This window comes from Poecilia latipinna, unplaced genomic scaffold, assembly GCF_001443285.1.
Source record: "Poecilia latipinna isolate Pla-1442-1.1 unplaced genomic scaffold, P_latipinna-1.0 Scaffold351, whole genome shotgun sequence".
Lineage (NCBI taxonomy): Eukaryota > Metazoa > Chordata > Actinopteri > Cyprinodontiformes > Poeciliidae > Poecilia > Poecilia latipinna.
Window position 1 is genome coordinate 301,526 of NW_015112967.1, and position 18,830 is coordinate 320,355.

The 18,830-nt window shown below is 44.2% G+C and overlaps 1 protein-coding gene across 4 annotated transcripts in view; it reads left to right on the plus strand.

Annotated features, from left to right (window-relative positions):
- Positions 1–18,830, plus strand: part of flna (filamin A, alpha (actin binding protein 280)) — a 55,131-nt gene that overhangs the window by 34,244 nt on the left and 2,057 nt on the right. The window contains exons 11-48 of one of the 4 annotated variants that reach the window (XM_015035912.1): positions 452–578; positions 652–788; positions 903–1,099; positions 1,179–1,292; positions 1,519–1,662; positions 1,757–1,880; positions 2,445–2,605; positions 2,685–2,775; positions 3,536–3,705; positions 3,853–3,970; positions 4,093–4,205; positions 4,324–4,473; positions 4,570–4,888; positions 5,224–5,397; positions 5,493–5,655; positions 5,736–5,896; positions 6,074–6,241; positions 6,378–6,501; positions 7,282–7,438; positions 7,613–7,802; positions 8,756–8,779; positions 9,831–10,078; positions 10,513–10,584; positions 11,219–11,318; positions 12,049–12,189; positions 12,286–12,414; positions 12,682–12,855; positions 13,680–13,841; positions 13,915–14,118; positions 14,203–14,355; positions 14,438–14,560; positions 14,653–14,919; positions 14,998–15,135; positions 15,913–16,028; positions 16,811–16,943; positions 17,026–17,202; positions 18,069–18,287; positions 18,364–18,561. In XM_015035912.1, the coding sequence (XP_014891398.1) occupies positions 452–578; positions 652–788; positions 903–1,099; positions 1,179–1,292; positions 1,519–1,662; positions 1,757–1,880; positions 2,445–2,605; positions 2,685–2,775; positions 3,536–3,705; positions 3,853–3,970; positions 4,093–4,205; positions 4,324–4,473; positions 4,570–4,888; positions 5,224–5,397; positions 5,493–5,655; positions 5,736–5,896; positions 6,074–6,241; positions 6,378–6,501; positions 7,282–7,438; positions 7,613–7,802; positions 8,756–8,779; positions 9,831–10,078; positions 10,513–10,584; positions 11,219–11,318; positions 12,049–12,189; positions 12,286–12,414; positions 12,682–12,855; positions 13,680–13,841; positions 13,915–14,118; positions 14,203–14,355; positions 14,438–14,560; positions 14,653–14,919; positions 14,998–15,135; positions 15,913–16,028; positions 16,811–16,943; positions 17,026–17,202; positions 18,069–18,287; positions 18,364–18,561 (5,880 nt within the window). The remainder of the gene's footprint in view (positions 1–451; positions 579–651; positions 789–902; positions 1,100–1,178; positions 1,293–1,518; positions 1,663–1,756; positions 1,881–2,444; positions 2,606–2,684; positions 2,776–3,535; positions 3,706–3,852; positions 3,971–4,092; positions 4,206–4,323; positions 4,474–4,569; positions 4,889–5,223; positions 5,398–5,492; positions 5,656–5,735; positions 5,897–6,073; positions 6,242–6,377; positions 6,502–7,281; positions 7,439–7,612; positions 7,803–8,755; positions 8,780–9,830; positions 10,079–10,512; positions 10,585–11,218; positions 11,319–12,048; positions 12,190–12,285; positions 12,415–12,681; positions 12,856–13,679; positions 13,842–13,914; positions 14,119–14,202; positions 14,356–14,437; positions 14,561–14,652; positions 14,920–14,997; positions 15,136–15,912; positions 16,029–16,810; positions 16,944–17,025; positions 17,203–18,068; positions 18,288–18,363; positions 18,562–18,830) is intronic. The other 3 variants (XM_015035914.1, XM_015035913.1, XM_015035915.1) reach the window with 3 other exon arrangements.

Here is an 18,830-nt window from a genome sequence, read left to right on the forward strand (position 1 = left end):
GCAAGAGTTTTCTTCAAATAAACCAAGACCTTGGGGGGGGCCAGGGTTTTTTTTTTTTTTTTTTTTTTGTTTTGTTTTTGGCATTCACGCCTCCGCAAACATACCAGACTTTCACCTAACATGGGTATTTCTGGCTGTGAAAGCTGAAGACGAACACACACAGGAGTCCCTTAGCTTTGCCGTCCACTTGCAACCAAAATATATTTACTAAAATCTTTGTAAAACTGACTTTAGGCTATAAAACATTGTTGCGTGGACAGAAGGTCTACACAGCATGTTCACTACAGACAAACATTTTCTAATTCCTCTTTGGGTTCAGTTAAACTAAGATATTACAGGACTTGAATTGAGCTAGCAGTACTTTGAAAGGCTTTACGTCTGGCTAGAAAACCTCATAGGTTTTTCTAAACATTGTATGAGTATTATTGTAAATCAAGTCCTGTATTTACAGAGGGACTTGAGGAGCCATGCAAAAGGAAAGACCTCGGAGACGGCGTGTACGGATTTGAGTATTACCCCACCACTCCTGGGACTTACAGCATCACCATCACCTGGGGAGGACAGCACATTCCCCGCAGGTACTGGACCACTACTTTAACTGGAGCTGGTAGCTGAGCTTCACAATGACTGACCCCTGCTTCTCCTCTTTAGTCCCATTGAGGTTAAGATTGGTTCTGAGGCCGGTCAGCAGCTAGTGAGAGCCTGGGGCCCCGGGCTGGAAGGAGGGGTTGTTGGTAAATCTGCAGACTTTGTGGTGGAGGCTGTTGGTCAGAACGCCGGTACCCTGGGTGAGTAAGGCGGAGACGAAAGGGCAGGAAAAATCCATCCCATTTCTGTCGGGCTTAAGTTTCTCCTGCCTGCGTTGCGTCTCCGAGAGCACTAACCCATGTCCTCTTTCTCAGGTTTCTCTGTGGAAGGTCCATCCCAGGCCAAGATTGAATGTGACGATAAGGGCGATGGCTCGTGTGACGTCCGCTACTGGCCCACGGAGCCAGGCGAGTACGCCGTCCATGTGCTGTGCAACAACGACGACATTCAGCACTCGCCCTTCATGGCTGAGATCGTCAACGCTCCAGGGAAAGACTTCTACCCTGACAAAGTAAGAACACACCCAGGGACACGGGCCGCAACAAAGAACTGTGTCTGTGACTGTTTTTAATGCTTGATGGCCGTTCCAGGTTAAGGCGTACGGTCCTGGCCTCCAGAGCAGTGGTCTGGCTGTTGGAAAGCCCACAGAGTTCACAGTGGACACCAAACAAGGAGGAAAAGCTCCTCTCAAGATTGTTGCTCAGGTAGTTTCTTTTGTTGTGGTTCAAAATGTTCCCTTACTGCAAAGATGTCTATTTCGTGCTTTATAGCTATATGAATATATTCCACTTAAAGATTTTATGCTCTTGTAAAAGACCAAGATTAAGTTTTTATTAATCATATTTATACGGTTGTATTAAAATCTTTCCATAACAGCATGTCCTAACTGTATTTTACACACTCATTGGAGAACTATTGTTTACTGCATAGGATGGAGAGGGCAACCCTGTGGATGTCCAGGTCAAAGATAACGGTAACGGCACATACACCTGTACTTACACTCCACGGAAACCAGTGAAGCACACCGTCATGGTGTCCTGGGGGGGCGTCAACATCCCCGAGAGTCCATTCAGGGTGAGGATCTAAAATCTGGATTTTGGTTTGGTTTTATGCTTCTGCACTCCCAGAGGTCTCCTAAGCTCTCGTCTCTGTGTGTCTCTGACTCCAGATGAATATTGGTGCTGGCTGTCACCCCAACAAGGTGAAGGTCTCCGGTCCTGGCGTAGCAAAGACCGGCCTGAAGGCCTTTGAGCCGACATACTTTACTGTTGACTGCTCCGAGGCTGGTCAAGGTAAGATGACTTGAAGAAAACGGTCCAGTTTTCTGCATCTACAACTGAGATCCTGTAAAACATATTGGTGTTTTTAACATGCAGTTAGTAGGGGTGGATACTGACTATATTGTATTGTACTTATAAACTATTGTGATAAATCTAAAATAAGAATTTTGATTTATTGTGGGGATAAATTCTAATTAATGATGGTTGAAATCCCCCAAAACTGTCTGGATTGTCATGATTGGTAGTTTTACCATTTTCTCCATTATTTGTTCAATGAGAGAATCAATAAATATACATACATTTTAAAAATATGATTAAATGCGGATGCAGTTTAGTGGGACTGGTGTCCTAAAGAAGTATATTACAAATGTTTTTTTTTTTTTTTTTTTTGCGAGAGAGAGCAGTATTTGGGTTTATGGGGCTGTGATTGCAGTTCCATCTCAGTATAGCCATACGGTTAGCTAAAATGGGAGTTATAAATGTTTCTTATCACAATGTTAACACGAAATGGCATGATAAAGCTTTAAGTCCATATCATAAATGGAAACGTATATTCATATTGTCTCTTGGCCTCAGGTGACATCAGCATAGGAATTAAGTGTGCTCCTGGTGTGGTGGGACCAGCAGAGGCAGATATAGACTTTGACATCATCAGGAACGACAACGACACATTCACTGTTAAATACACTCCTCCTGGAGCCGGCAGCTACACCATCATGGTGCTGTTTGCTGAACATGTGAGTTTGAATCATGATTAGCCAGAATCTATTAAAAGGTTGGTACATATGTGCTATAATGATTCTGTTTCCCGTTTAGGCCATCCCCATGTCACCGATCAGAGTGAAGGTGGATCCGTCTCATGATGCCAGCAAAGTTAAGGCGGAGGGACCAGGACTCAGCCGCAGCGGTACGAACGCTGTACAAAACACTGACCAGTCATTACAGACTCTTATGATACAAAATACAGATCCAATTGGACTTGGTAGCACATCTTCAAAAGAATTGGAAATTAAACAAATTAATGGCATCAGAGGAAATGGACAAATCATTTCTCTAACATATTTTAAAGTTATTTTACATCAAACCACTTAGAAGTTAGCCTAAAAGAAGTAGACATGCCTTTCTCAAATTTAAATAATTGAGTTATTTAATGTTTGATTTGAAATGGTCAGATTGACTGGGTCCAAGATGAAAAAGTTCAGTTTTTGAGTCTGGATCTGGGAATATTCAGTAGAAACTGGTTAGGGGATCCGAGGTGTGATGATATACATTTCAGACAAATATTGTTCAAAATCTTAAAAACGGCCTAGAAAAATTAAAGCTAGATTTTTCAAGTTACATAATTTATCTAGGTAAATTTGGCTTTTATTGTTTGATTTTTTTAAGTGCATTTATAACTTGTTCAGACATCAAATTTGCTTCATTTTCTTTCACTAAGAATAAAAATAGGATCCCTTGCTGCTGGTGGTTCCTCTTTCATTTCACAGATTCAAATTGTTTTTCCTGTATTTACAGTTAAAATAAATCTAATCTCACAGCATGTAATGGGTCTAACTTTTTTTTTATCATGTTAAAAGCAGTTGGTTAATTCAGATTAATTTCTCACATGGAACCTCCTTAAGACATCAACGTTTTTTTTTTTTGTTTGTTTGTTTTTTTCCCTCCAGGAGTTGAACTGAACAAACCCACTCACTTCACTGTGAACACCAAGGGAGCTGGAAAGGCCAACCTGGACTGCAGCTTCAGTGGGCCGACCAAAGCAGAGGCTGTTAAGGACTTTGAAGTCATAAACAACCATGACAACACACACACTGTCAAATACACTCCTGTGCAGCAGGTGAGATAGCGGACGCTCTCATGCCGTTTCAATTTCAGACACGATTTCTGCACTGCACATAGAAACTGGGAATCTGAGTTAAAGAGGCTGCGTGTTTAGGAGAAGATAAAGTAAATTGCATCATCTTTGCTCTTGTCTCTCCATCAGGGTCCTCTGGGAGTTGCTGTGACTTATGGTGGAGATCATATTCCCAAGAGTCCCTTCAATGTCGCTGTAGCTCCAACTCTGGACCTGAGCAAGGTCAACGTCACTGGACTAGGAGACAGTAAGTTCAATCCTTCAGTCATGTTTGTGTTGCATGATCCAGCGTTTCGTTTTTCAAAGCAGGGGCCACACTCCCTTCCCCGCATTTTACCTGAACCAACAGTGCTTTTTGTGTCACTACAGAAATGACCGTCGGCAAAGACCAGGAGGTGACTGTCAAATCGAAGGGTGCTGGCGGTCAGGGCAAAGTTGCCGCCAAGGTTACCGGACCTTCAGGAAAACCGGTCACTTGCAAGGTCAGTTTAACTTCAGACTTTTTCTTTTTTTTTCTAGTCCAAAATCTCTGAATACTACACTGTCAATCTCTTAAACACTACAGCACTGAAATACTTTTTTTCTTTCCCTTTGTTCCAGGTTGAGCCGGGGCTGAGCCCAGAGACCAGTCAGGTGAAGTTCATCCCTCGTGAGGCAGGGCCATACCAGGTGGAACTGACCTACGATGGAGTGCCCATCCCTGGATCACCCTACACTCCTACAGCTTACCCTCCTACTGACCCGTCCAAGGTCAGCAGCAGCAGTCGGATCTTACCAGCATGATTTCATTTCCTTATAAAGCATCAGTCATTTAACTCTGCCTCCTTCCCCCCCGTCTCTATCTAGGTGCGCTGCTCTGGCCCAGGCTTGGAGCGGGCCAAGGTCGGTGAGACCGGGGAGTTTGTAGTGGACTGCACCAATGCTGGTCCGGCTGAGCTCACCATCGAGATCATCTCGGACAGCGGCACCGAGGCCGAGGTTCACATCCAGGACAACGGAGATGGAACCTACACCATCACTTACATCCCGCTCTACCCGGGCTCCTACACGCTCACCATACGCTACGGGGGCCAGGACGTGCCAAACTTCCCCGCCCGCCTTAACGTGGAGCCGGCCATCGACGCCAGTGGAGTCCGTGTGTTTGGACCAGGAGTGGAAGGCAAAGGTAACCCAGCCATCCACTTGAACAATCAACTTCCAAGAGACGGATATATATAGCAGGGATGCACTGATATGAAGTTGTGGCAATGTTAACATTGGTGTTATGACCAAAAACAAATATTTATAGACATTATTTATATATTTCAAAAATGGCCACACCACCGACTCTGCTTCAGTTAAACAGCACAAAATCGAGCATTGCGGCACCATCACTGTCACATGACCAAACACACACATGCCCAGTTTTACTTGAAACCTGATGATCCTTCTCATCTGAATCAGACTGTAAATGAGCTACGCCTGCACATGCTGTGACGACTGTATGTTGTGTGTTTATAGGAGTATTCCGTGACGCGACCACAGACTTCACTGTGGATGCTCGTGCTCTCACACAGAGCGGAGGCGACCACATCAAAACTCGGATCAGCAGTCCATCCGGCAGCTGCCCGGATGCCGTGATCACAGACCACGGCGATGGCATGTACGCCGTGGAGTACACTCCCTACGAGGAGGGTGGGTTTAAACATCACGACGTGAACATTAGCATGGGGTGGCGGGGGGGGATACCTACTGGCTGGTTAGGATTGTAACACTGTGCGTATGTTCAGGGCCTCACAGTGTGGAGGTTTGCTACGATGGCTCTCCAGTGCCCAACAGTCCATTCCGTGTGGCGGTCACCGAGGGCTGCGATCCGGCTCGTGTCCGTGTGCACGGTCCTGGCCTGAAGAGCGGCATCACCAACAAGCCGAACAAGTTCATGGTGGAAACCCGGTATGCAGAAAGTTCAGGTTGGCTCATCCGGTGGAGTGGCTCCTTCTCTTTGTTTTTATAACGCCGTGTTCCTTCTGCAGAGGAGCGGGAACTGGAGGTCTTGGTCTGGCAATGGAAGGTCCATCAGAGGCCAAAATGTCCTGCACTGATAACAAAGATGGCAGCTGCAGTGTGGAGTACATTCCCTATGAGCCTGGAACATACAACCTCAACATCACCTATGGAGGACAGCCAGTCAAAGGTGACTTACTGGCGTAGCAACAACAACACCTTCTGGAGGAGTTTGTCTCCAACACCTTGAGATTGAATATATGAGAATGAAAAACAAATACTAATCTGCTCAACTTTAGCAATGTTTTACTACATTTACAAAAGTTAACTTTGTAACTTTTTCTGGTGTTTTTCTTTGTCTGAGCAGGAAGCCCCTTCTCCGTTCCAGTCAGCGACACTGTGGACAGCACTAAGGTGAAGTGTCAGGGATCTGGCCTCGGCAGCAACGTCAGAGCCAACATCCCTCAGGCGTTCACAGTGGACGCCTCCAAAGCTGGGGTGGCCCCTCTGCAGGTCCGCGTTCAAGGACCCAAAGGTGACGAGTGTTCTCGGCTGTTGCGTCGGACCTCAACGGGATTAGTTGTAGCAAAAGACTTTATTTGGGGAAATATTCCATTTACGTTTGCATGAACAAAATGTAGTAACGATGATGTCATCGCTGTTGAGTGCAGGGGTCGTGGAGCCTGTCGAGGTGGTGGATAATGGAGACCAGACTCACACAGTCAACTATGTTCCCACCAGAGAGGGACCCTACTCTATCAATGTCTTGTATGCTGATGAGGAAATCCCACGCAGGTAAAAATCAACGCATTATTTGCCTCCAGCAGTAGCTATTACTGGTAGGCATTTATTATGTTATCATTTATTGTGATAAATTTCTTGTCATGAGAATTTAGATTTGGTGATTAAAAATCACACTTTATGACTGGTGTCCCGAAGAAGCATATTATAAATAAGTATCTTAACAGTATTTGTGGAGCTATGAATTGTATATAAAGCAGTCACAGCCTACATAGTCACAGTTAAAAAAAATAGCTTAATAGTTCTTATCGTCATTTTTTTTTATCGGTATCACAATAAAATATTGTGATAAAACTTTCAGTCCATATCGACCACCTTAAGTAGCTGTGCTGTAGAGTGCTTTGTATTTATGTTTACTGCATATGGAAACATGATTTAAGCTTGAAATAATCAAACTTGACTGTCGAAACACAAGTCATATAATTCCATCATAACATCATTTAAACCCAACAATAGGTTCTATTGTCAGGTTGTTAATTTTTAAAGAGTCAGTCTGATGTTCTCTAACAAACCTCTGAGGCCTTCATAGAGAATAAATTACAGGCCAGTTGACTCTTTTTTGCTAATTATGGGATTTATGAAGAAATGGACATTTTTATCTAATTTGCAATGCAAAATAAATGGTACTTTTTCATTTTAGGGTCCCTGGAAAAATATCCTGTTGTTCATGTTAAAATAAAACATCTCTGAAAAATCCTTCTCAATTTCTCCCCAACCTTTCGGCGGTAATGTTTGGTTTCTGTTCAAACTGCACTTCCTGTCTGCCTCTTACAGCCCTTACAAGGTGAAGGTCCTCCCGACCCACGATGCCAGCAAGGTGCGAGCCAGCGGACCCGGCCTCAACACCACGGGCGTGCCCGCCTCTCTGCCTGTCGAGTTCACCATTGATGCCAAAGATGCAGGCGAGGGACTGCTGGCGGTGCAGATCACAGTGAGTGCTCACCATTTCCTGGTTGTACTCAAGCAAATTTGTCTGGGTATGATTTCAAAATTGATCAGATTTTTGAGTCTCCAATCTTTGCATGTTTTATGCAGTCTAATAGAAAGCATGAAAACTGATCATTTGGGGCAATTTTTGAGAGTTTAAGTCCTTGTGTTTCTGCAGGACCCAGAGGGGAAGCCTAAAAAGGCAAAGATCCGTGACAACCACGATGGGACCTACCTGGTGTCGTATGTACCAGACATGACGGGCAGATACACCATCCTAATCAAATACGGAGGGGATGAGATTCCTTATTCGCCATATCGCATCAGAGCTCTCCCCACCGGAGACGCCAGCAAGTGCACAGTCACAGGTTAGCTTCTTTACACTCACACTCTGATTTATAGAAACTTTGTATTCTACAGTTGGAGTCATGGTTCTTTTGTTTTAGTTTGGTCCATATATACTGAAGGCCAAATGACCGTTTTTCCTTTTTTGTGTGTGTGTCCAACGCATTTTAGAGATTTTACTTAATTTGGCGAAAAATTAGAGATCAGAATCTCAGTCATTTCTTGCTGCATTTAACAGCAAATGGGGTTCTTTTAATACAGAGAGCCCAGTGGTTTCAAAGTTTTTAAACTCGGTAATTTTTTTTCATTGCTTTTTAATTGACTGAAAATATCTTTGACTCTGAAATTAATGTATTTTTATACTTTAGAAAAATGGTGTCAAACGTAAATCATTTGTACGGTAGAGAAGATCCTGCTACATGAAACACAAGCAAATCAAGAAAACTTCAAATTGTATTAAAAAATTAAAGAAAATTTTCAACAAAAAAAAAAAATCAAATGTAAATATAATGCAGTCATCTGACTGTCCCTTAAATATTCACAAGTCATTATTTGCACTGACAGCAGTGTGACTGCAGAGTTGGCCACTATGTTTGGATTTTCTGTTAATCTGACAGATGAACGAACTTAATGTGTTAATTTGCTTGTGTTTGTGTGATTGCCTTTGTTTTCTCCAGCTGCATTGCACTGAGCTCTCCCTTTCAACATGTCCATCAGTTTTTATTTGCTGCTCAGGTCTCATTTTTCTGTGCGTTGGTATGTCATGTTGCTCACGCTGTGCTCCTCAGTTGCACCTCACCTATACTCCCTCCCCTCCAGACACACACATGCACTTCACCACCACCGTTCTTCAGCCAACTGTCTGGAGCACAGTTAATGCCACCCAGCACCCCCACATCCTTATCTGACTGTCTTTTATTTGTCACCTTTTTTTCTTTTATCTTGCTCCCCTGCTTCTCACCGTTCCTTTTATCAGTCTCAATCGGCGGTCACGGTTTAGGTAAGCCCTCTGAAAGATTCGTAACAGAAGAATTGCTCTTTTTTTTTTTTCTTCTCTTTTCGCATGGAGAATTAGTGGTACCAAACCTTAACAGAATATCCCATCCTGTGCCTTTTTTTTTTTTTCTTTCAAACTCATTTACTTCTCTCATAACACTTCTTGACTCATGTTTTTATTGGACGGACTAAAGGACTAACAGCGTCAATAGGATGGCATGGTGGAATGGCTCTTTTAGCTAATCTAGTTATAGTTGTAGATTAAATTGAAACTTTTTAATAACAAATGATTAGTTGGTTACAAGTTACATGAGACTTGAATAACATGACTAGATCTGATCCAACTTTAACCTGGTCTCATGGTTGTGGAATGTGCATGCAATGTGTTATGAAAGTAAACCTGGGAAGCCGTATGGAGGAGTGAACCTGCCAAAACTAAAAATGCTCATCAAAATAAAGATGACTTAAAAATGTAACATGTGGAGAATGTGCTACATAAAGTTTTCACATGTTTTAGTCTAATCTTACAATTTTGTTTAAAAATATTTCTGTAGTGTATGTTCAAGATTTCCTTTTTTCGCCAAAGTTTTATTTGGCCAAGTTTTTCATTTTTACAATTTACCACCTATGATAGAACTACATTTTAACTTTAGTGAACTTATCTTAACCTTTAAAGAACAATATCTCAGTGAACCTGGGTGTTTATCATTGTTCTTTGTTTTGTACTTAGCGTCACAAAAAAAAATTTCTTTTTTGTAATCGACAAACTCGCTCATACACTTGAAAAATGTATGAAAATACAAAGAAAATGACATAAAAATTAATGAAGCCCATTAATCCAAAATGTGAACTCAGAAATGGGTTCAGCAAATTGAAGAGCCAAAAATGACAAAATATTTTCAATCTATGTTTGGATGCATTTAATGATGTATTAACAAATGTAATCCACTTAAAATGGCTTGATTTTGAGTATTTGGCATGTTCAGTCTTCCATACTTTTCTACATATCAGACTGTAACAACAAATCACTTTATGCATGTTTTTGTTCTCCTAAGGCGCTGGTGTTGGTCCAACTATTCAGATCGGTGAACAGACAGTCATTACAGTTGACGCCAAGGCTGCTGGGAAAGGCAAGGTGACGTGCAGCGTGTGCACACCCGAAGGGGCGGAGCTCGACGTGGACGTCGTCGAGAACGAGGACGGCACCTTTGACATCTTCTACACTGCCCCGCAACCCGGAGAGTATGTAATATGTGTCCGTTTCGGAGGGGAGCACATTCCCAACAGTCCATTCCAAGTTACGGTGAGTTGCTTCATAGCAGGTCTGCTATTCTTAAATGTTTGACTTAAGATTGCTAAAGAAAGATGAGTTGATTTTAAAATAAGAACCAAAAACTATGAAACTGGAGAATTTTACATGTTTAAAACTTTTAATCACATAATTATAAACACAAATCTCTGGGCTCTCAAGCCAGTTTACCTTTCTGGCTTTACTTTAATTTCCTCAGAATAGATTAGCATAAACTTGAAGTATTTCTGCTTTTGCTCCAGATTTCCCAGGTTCTTCAGCAGAACAAAGCAGTGATGCTTCTGCCTTTCCTTATGAAGTCATTATTTAGAAAGTGTTCTGGCAGTATGAGTGTTCCCTAAATCATTTTGTGTCACACTTCAATCCTTCATCTTTTGTGCCTTCTCACACCACCACCCCTTCTCTTCACCACCTCCCCGCCCTCCCAGGCTCTGGAAGGACCATCAGACCAGATCATGCAGCAGAGACAAATGCCCCAATACTACGCTCAACAGCCCTGGGTACCTAACAAACATCAAGCTGGTCTTTAGCTCCATTTGTGTTTAGCTGCCTTATTTTTTATTTTTTTGCCCCAGTTGTCATGCTTCCATGTCATTGTTTTCATCCCACACTGACTGCCTCACTTCATCAGACTCCATCAGTGTCTGTCTCTCTTTGCAGGTGTTTCATTCATGCTGATGCCTTTTTCTCATCACTTTGTTCCCTTCATGTGAAAAACTGAATCCCTCCTCCCAACACATGAACAGTGCAGCTGAGCTTTACAATATCACATCCCCATTGTGGAAGAGATTTACATTTCCCACAGATTTTATTTATTTATTTTTATTAAATAATTGTGCGGCTCTGTTGTTAACTGCTTCATGTGGAAATCGCTTAAGAAACAAAGCGATTTTTCATGAGAACCGTCTTCCTCTCGTCTCTGACCTACTGGTTTTGTTCTCGCAGTTTGTGCTGGTGCCATCGTCTTGACCATAATCCTCATTTGTCGTTTCATTCCATGTCATCTCATCCCTGCATTGGTGTTTTGGAAGCTTTACCTCTCTTGTCTTGCATTGTGCTGATGGTGTGCAACATGGCTTAGCAGAGGGCGCACCATAAAGTCTGTAATCCTTTAATTTCTGTTCCGTCTTTCAGGCAACAGACAGACCAGTTGGGATGAATGGCCTGGATGTGGCAGGACTTAGACCTTTTGACCTGGTCATCCCATTCACCATTCAGAAGGGAGAGATCACAGGTAATGCATAAAGTTTAAATCTCGTCGCTACGATTTCCCAAGGACCTGCTACAAGTGATAGTCGAGACCAACTAACCCAAGACCAAATCAGTACCAGACTCTATTGAGGCAGAGACTGATCCAAGACTGTTGAGAGACTGAAACAAAGGCCAGCGCCCCACATCACGATACAATAAAATATGAAGCACTACATTTGCTTGCTTCCCTCAATACGTTAACTGTATTACGTGACGTTAGCTTATGGGAAACAAACAGCTGACAAACGGAAACTAGCGCCCTAAAACACGTAGTGTATACATTACACAGGTAGCTAACATAATATGTGTAGATAATGACTAAATCTTTGTGTGAGCTGCAGGCAAGGAATTCTGGTACAGAGGTAGGTTGCTAACATTTGCTAGCTTTGCTAACAGCACCTCAATCACAAATATATTTGAGGTGTGGATTGTTGACTGCAGTAACAAAATACATATTTAGGAAGGAGTCGTGTTGTTGATGGATTTGAATCTGAATGTTTTACATCCAATGAAAGCAAGGATGTTAAATAAAACTGACAATATTCTGGCTATTTAGTGGTAGATCCACAGTTGTGGTCTTGAGAAAATCCAGAGTGCTCAATGTCCAAGACCCAGACAAGATGGGGTACAAGATGAGACAGACTATCAAAGTAGCGTAGAGTACTAAACCACTAGTTTCAACATATGCTTCTACTTTGTTTTTGTTTTTGAAGGTGAAGTCCGAATGCCATCAGGCAAGGTGGCCAAGCCCGACATCACCGACAACAAGGACGGCACCGTAACCGTGAAGTACGGTCCCACAGAGCCCGGTCTGCATGAGATGGATATTAAATACGATGGCATCCACATCCCCGGTACATCTGAGTTCTGAAAAAACTGCAGCTACTGCAGTACATTAAAACTCCCAAATGACTGTTTTTTTTACGCATTTCTCTGTTTTCCATCAACAGGAAGCCCCCTGCAGTTCTTTGTGGACTACATGAACAGCGGGAACGTCAGTGCCTACGGCCCTGGTCTTATCCATGGAACCGTGAACAAGCCTGCCATCTTCACTGTTGACACTAAAGACGCTGGAGAGGGTATGCAGAAAAAACGCCAACTTCTATGTTCACACAAACGTTACATTTAAGCTGATCTGGTGAAGCACATTATTATTACATGTGTATATAAAAGATGCACATTTTTTCACACAATTTTTTTCCTCCACAATGTATATAGAACCGTCTGTCAAATTCCTCCATTTTGTGCAGAAACCTGACAAATGGTCTGGATTTCGATTGTGTTTATGAGAATGACTCTTACAGAAACAAAAATACAACTTTGTGCGTCGCTGTATATAAACGCAGGTGGTCTTTCTCTGGCCATCGAGGGGCCGTCCAAAGCAGACATCAGCTGCATGGACAACCAGGACGGGACCTGCACAGTGTCCTACCTCCCTGTCCTGCCAGGGGACTACAGCATCCTGGTCAAATATAACGACAAGCACATCCCAGGAAGCCCCTTCTCTGCCAGAATCACTGGTAAGGCTGCGTTTTCGACCCGGCAGTCAAGTTAGCGATCATGTCCCACATTTTCATTCCAACCTTTCAGATCGTATGTCATTACGAAATCGGTGACTGCTGAGAATTGGCAGGAGCATTTAACAAATGAGTGTTTTAGTCCTTTTTATCTTTGTAATCATCCTCCTTCATGGGTATTTCTTTGAGAAAAGTCCTTAAAGGACTTTATGAAGACAGTTTCTGAACATGTATCAAAGTTTGCTTTATCTTAATCGTATCTTCTTTCCCCACTTTGAAACCCAGGGGTTTTTTTACTGGAAATTATGCTGAATAATTTTTTGTAAACAATCAGTTTTTGTGAGATCTTCAATGAAAGTGTAGGAGTTTGAAAGGCTTTTTTTGTTTCAAGTGAATAGGTTTGTACTTGAATGACTCATAGGTCAGAATTAAATGGCTTACTGAAGCATAAACTAGCGAAAAGAGAAGAGCCAGATGCTGGACTGAAAGGAAACGATGCTCTCCTTCATTCCCAAATCTCAGGGAAACAAGAACTGAAAAGAAAACCTTCAGATTGTTGAAGTTCTTTGCAAATTAAAAGAAAACAGGATAAACATCTTAACTGGTTTATTAGCTCCGCCCACTAACATTGATTGAGGATAATGCATCACATGAATTCATGAACCATGGCAGTAGGAATTAATTGAACAGAGAAATGCAAACGATGTGTAAAAAAGGACTTTATACATACTACTGACCAATATAATAGTTGCTGCATTTATTGCTCTATCGTGGGGACCAGGGACGTCCAGACTTGCATGTTCTAATCAGCCGGTCCTTGTCTCCAGGCGACGACTCCATGCGGATGTCCCACCTGAAGGTGGGGTCGGCTGCTGACATCCCTCTGGACATCGGCGAGCTGGACATCAGCCAGCTGACCGCCTCGCTCACCACGCCCTCGGGCCGCGAGGAACCCTGCCTGCTGAAGATCTTGCGGAACGGCCATGTTGGTGAGTCTGCTGCCGATTGGTGACCTCTATGGAGGAATGCGATCGGTGCTTTAACCGCTACCACTTCCGTCAGGTGTCTCATTCGTGCCGAAAGAGATCGGTGAGCACCTGGTGAACATCAAGAAGAACGGACGCCACATTGCCAACAGCCCCATCTCTGTGATGATCAGCCAATCGGAGATCGGCGACGCCAGCCGTGTGCGTGTGAGCGGCCAGGGCCTGAGCGAAGCAAGGACCTTCGAGCCAGCAGAGTTCATCATCGACACTCGCGATGCAGGTAAACGCTTTTGGAGATCTTGACAAAATTATTCCGTCTGAAGAAAAAGGGAATTGAATATTAACTTTTGCCTATTGTTGCCAGGATACGGTGGCCTGAGCCTTTCCATCGAGGGACCCAGCAAAGTGGACATAAACACTGAGGATCAAGAGGATGGCACCTGCAAGGTCACCTACTGCCCCACAGAACCAGGAAATTACATCATCAACATCAAATTTGCCGACCAACACGTGCCAGGTGCTCACCATTAAATGGTCAGGGGTTAAAGGTCAGGAATACGAGACTTTTGGCTTACTGAACCAAGGGATTGTGCACACAGGGAGCGCCTTCACGGTGAAGGTGACTGGGGAGGGCAGGATGAAGGAGAGCATCACCAGGAAGAAGAGAGCCGCTTCTGTCGCCAACGTGGGCAGCCAGTGTGACCTCAGCCTCAAGATCCCAGGTGACTCAAACAGGAAGTTGGGAAATCACAAGATCCAAACGTCTACTTGTTCTGTTGGCGATCTGACCTCCTCCTTCCCCCTCTTCCTTCAGAGATCAGCATAGCGGACATGACGGCCCAGGTGACCAGCCCCTCAGGTCAGATCCACAAAGCCGACATCATGGAGGGAGAGAACAACACCTACTGCATCCGCTTCGTCCCCACCGAGACGGGCGTGCACACGGTCTGCGTCAAGTACAACGGCATGCACGTGCCTGGCAGCCCCTTCCAGTTCACCGTCGGGCCACTGGGTGAGGGCGGAGCCCACAAAGTTCGCGCCGGGGGCCCAGGCTTGGAGAGGGCCGAGGCTGGAGTACCAGGTCAGTGCGATCGGTGTGTGTGTGTGAGCAGTGTGTGGTTTCCCACGGTGAAGCTGACTCCTCTGTGCTGCTCCTCAGCCGAGTTCAGCATCTGGACCAGAGAGGCCGGGGCCGGGGGCCTCAGCATCGCCGTGGAGGGGCCCAGCAAGGCAGAGATCACCTTCGAGGACCGCAAGGACGGCTCCAGTGGAGTGTCTTACATTGTTCAGGAGCCGGGTGAGAAGAGATGCACTGAGCATGTGCAACAAATCAAACGGTTTTCATTGTTTAATGGACAGGAGCTAAACATGGAGCTCAGTTTATAAGGCACAACCATTTAATACTAATTTTATCAGTTTTTCTTTTAAAAACTATGAAAAAGCCCATTGTGAATAAATTAAATTGTTTGAACAATCAAACACAGCCAGAAAAATTAGAATATGTCCTTTACAACTCTAAAACTTTTATAGTCTAAAACTTTTTCCTATTTACAAATCTTGTGATCTGTGGGAAATAATTTTTATTTCATTTTTTTGAAAACGAAGTCGAAAAAGCTCTGACTTATTTGTTTGGTGATTGCTAAATAATTTGTTGCTGAAAATGACAAAAATCATGTACTGAAATTATAAATTGAAAGAGACCCAAATATCTAGGGGTGCACCACTAAATGTGCTGTTAAAGATCCGTAATTCTGGGAGATCAGATATTGGCTGATATGTACTTGTGAAACCGATCTAATCCTCCGCCACAAACGTCTGAAAAGCAGCCACCGGCCTCCTGGACCTAACCACCAGGTCACCTCTGCATGTAAATGATGGTCACCCAACTGTTGCCAACTGGGAGACTTTATCGTCATATTTGTTTTTGTTTTTTTCTTTCTTCTCCGTTTCTACCAAAATCAGAGTAGGTCATGCTTTTCAAGTAATCTTGTACTCCTACAAATACTTCCCATGACTGTCTGTCTGTTCCTCGTTGTCCAGCTTCAGTGACACTGACCGTTGTGTCGTCCTGCAGGCGACTATGAGGTGTCGATCCGTTTCAACGACGAGCACATCCCCGACAGCCCCTTCATCGTCCCCGTGGCCTCGCCGTCGGACGACGCCCGCCGCCTCACTGTTGCCAGTCTTCAGGTGAGGCTCTGAGACACACACACATCCGTGTGCATGCAGACCAGGCCGCAGTGCCCTGCCCGCCATGCAGCAGCAGCAGCAGCTTGAAGCTCAAGCCATCTGCATTCTGGGTATCAAACCAGAGAAGATGGTGGGGCAAGATGAGCAGTTTTAGTCTTGGGGCTTTGAACAACCTAATCTAACATGTCAGCTGATAAGTAGAAAAGGAGAAAACAGTGAGTAGATGCTGTGAGACTAGAGTGGACAGGTGAAGCTGTATGATGAGTTGATGCTGCATGGGGGGGCAGGTCAGGGGCTTCTGGGAAACTCGAGGACTGTGTGTGTTTCTCGTGCCTCATTCTAAAGGCTCCCAACAGCCTTCCCACTGTGAAGCTGTGACAGGGCGCTAAAGGGTTAAAGAGGTTGGAAACGGGCTGTTTTAGTTTCCCTTCCTGTCTCCTTGATCTCACACACATACACACACACACATTACCAAACCTCACATCCTATTGATCTTAAAAAGAATCCTAGAAAACCTAGAGTTGGGTTCTACAGATGTTTCTCTGGGTTCTCTTTTGCTCTCACACACTCCTTCACACCACTAAAGAACTAAAATTCAGAAGCAGATCCACTGATTCTCTCGGGTCCATTCCACCTTCTGTCTCTTCACTACACAGCCTTCCTCTTTAGCCCTCTTAGCGACCTGCAGGTAAGATAAACACGAAACTTCTGTTTGCTGCTGTTGTCTTGAATAGTAATCTCAGCTTGTGACTCAATGTTGGAGTTTATTTGTTGTCGAGCAGGAGTCAGGGTTGAAGGTAAACCAGCCGGCATCGTTTGCCGTCAGCCTCAACGGTGCCAAAGGTGTGATCGACGCCAAGGTCCACAGTCCCTCCGGCGCGCTGGAGCAGTGCTGCGTCACGGAGATCGATCAAGGTAACGGAGAAGAATCCTTCAGAGAGCCAGCAGGGCTGTAGGAGTCTCTGTGTGGCTCAACTCTGCTGTCCCCCTTGTCCAGACAAATACGCAGTCCGGTTCATCCCCAGAGAGAACGGCCTCTATCTGATCGACGTCAAGTTTAATGGAAGTCACATTCCAGGAAGTCCGTTTAAAATCCGCGTCGGGGAGACGGGCCAGGCTGGAGATCCGGGCATGGTGTCCGCCTACGGACCAGGACTGGAGGGAGGCACCACAGGTAGCGCCACCACCGCCATCATGTACATAGTCTTTGCAGAGTGTGTAATTAGATTTTACCCAGATTAGAGTAAGTATGCCAGCATGTCCTGGTCATTACAATAAAAGCATTTCAGGTTTTCCACATATCCTACTGTGCAACCTCTTTTGGGTAACATGTTACTGCAATGTTTTGAAAATGCAAAATCCAGAAAATGCATAGCCATTAGCATTGTGATTATCTTGTGTTGCTAATGGCAGTTAGAGTTGGGGGGGCAGGGGGGCATAAGGATCAAGGGGGAAAAATAAAAAACGTTTGGTTCTTCCTTCAAAACCGGCAGAAATCCTGAAACAAATGTTACAAAAAAACTGCAGCGATACAAATTGTCAGATATTTCTCTGTGCTGATAATCCACTGTGGCCAGTGCAGAGACGATAAAATACCACCTCAAGATGTTTTTAGTCATTTCCAGCTGCTTATGCAGCTGAGGGGTTCAAGCTCAAGACCCATAAATGTTGCAGACTACATTCCTACACCCTCCCTCATGTTTTTTGGGGAGCTCAGAACAAGTCCTCATTCAACCTTTGTTCATTTTTTTTATATTTTTTGCCCCCTGCTGGCCACTTTCAGGCATCCAGTTCATGGTAGTGGCTTCATTTCTCAGAACTAAACATTAGAAACACTTTAATCTGTTTGTTTTTTGCACATTTTATGTTACCATGATATCGAGTTGCATCAGAAATAAGGACGCGTGTAATGAGTACAGAGTTGGAAGTTTCTGCATGGTGATAGAGGTCTGGTAGACTTTGCTGAGCTCAGCTTCAAGAAGCCTTGTGTTTTCTTACCCGGTTCATTGTCGCGCTCAATTTTGTCCTGACTGCTTTTAGGAACTGCATGTGAATTTGTGGTAAACACGAGCACTGCAGGCCCCGGGGCCCTCGCCGTGACCATCGATGGACCCTCCAAAGTGAAGATGGACTGTGTGGAGTGTCCAGAGGGTTACAAGGTTACATACACCCCGATGGCCCCCGGAAACTATCTCATCTCCATCAAATACGGCGGCCCTTACCACATTGTGGGAAGCCCCTTCAAGGCCAAGATTACAGGTGAAGAGAGGTCTTTGCTTTTGGTTTGAAATAGTAAAGTGAGACGCAGCCGCCCCTGACTTGCTCTGTTCTCCAGGTTCCAAGCTTGTGTCCAGCCACAGCATGCATGAAACCTCCTCGGTCATGGTTGACCCCGTGACCCGCGCCATCAGCAGTTCTCAGCAGGCCACTCCCACTCATTCAGATGCCAGCAAGGTGACGGCTAAGGGCCCGGGCCTGACCAAGGCGTTTGTTGGTCAGAAGAACAACTTCTGTGTCGACTGCAGCAAAGCAGGTAAGTCTTTATAATTCATGTGTAGAATGTGGGCACTTAAGTTTTGACTAAAGATTATTTGACAATCTGATTTTATAGTAATTACACATAATTACTATAAATGGTATTAACCAAACTCTATTTGAAAACCCCCAGTCCCACCTTAAAAACCAAACTTTGGCTTGAAAATGGAGGCTATTGAGGATTTACCACTGACCTGCGCGTGACTTTATTTTGTCCGACGGTGGATGGATGCTGTCCAGAGATTCTGTTTTTAGACATTTAGCTGT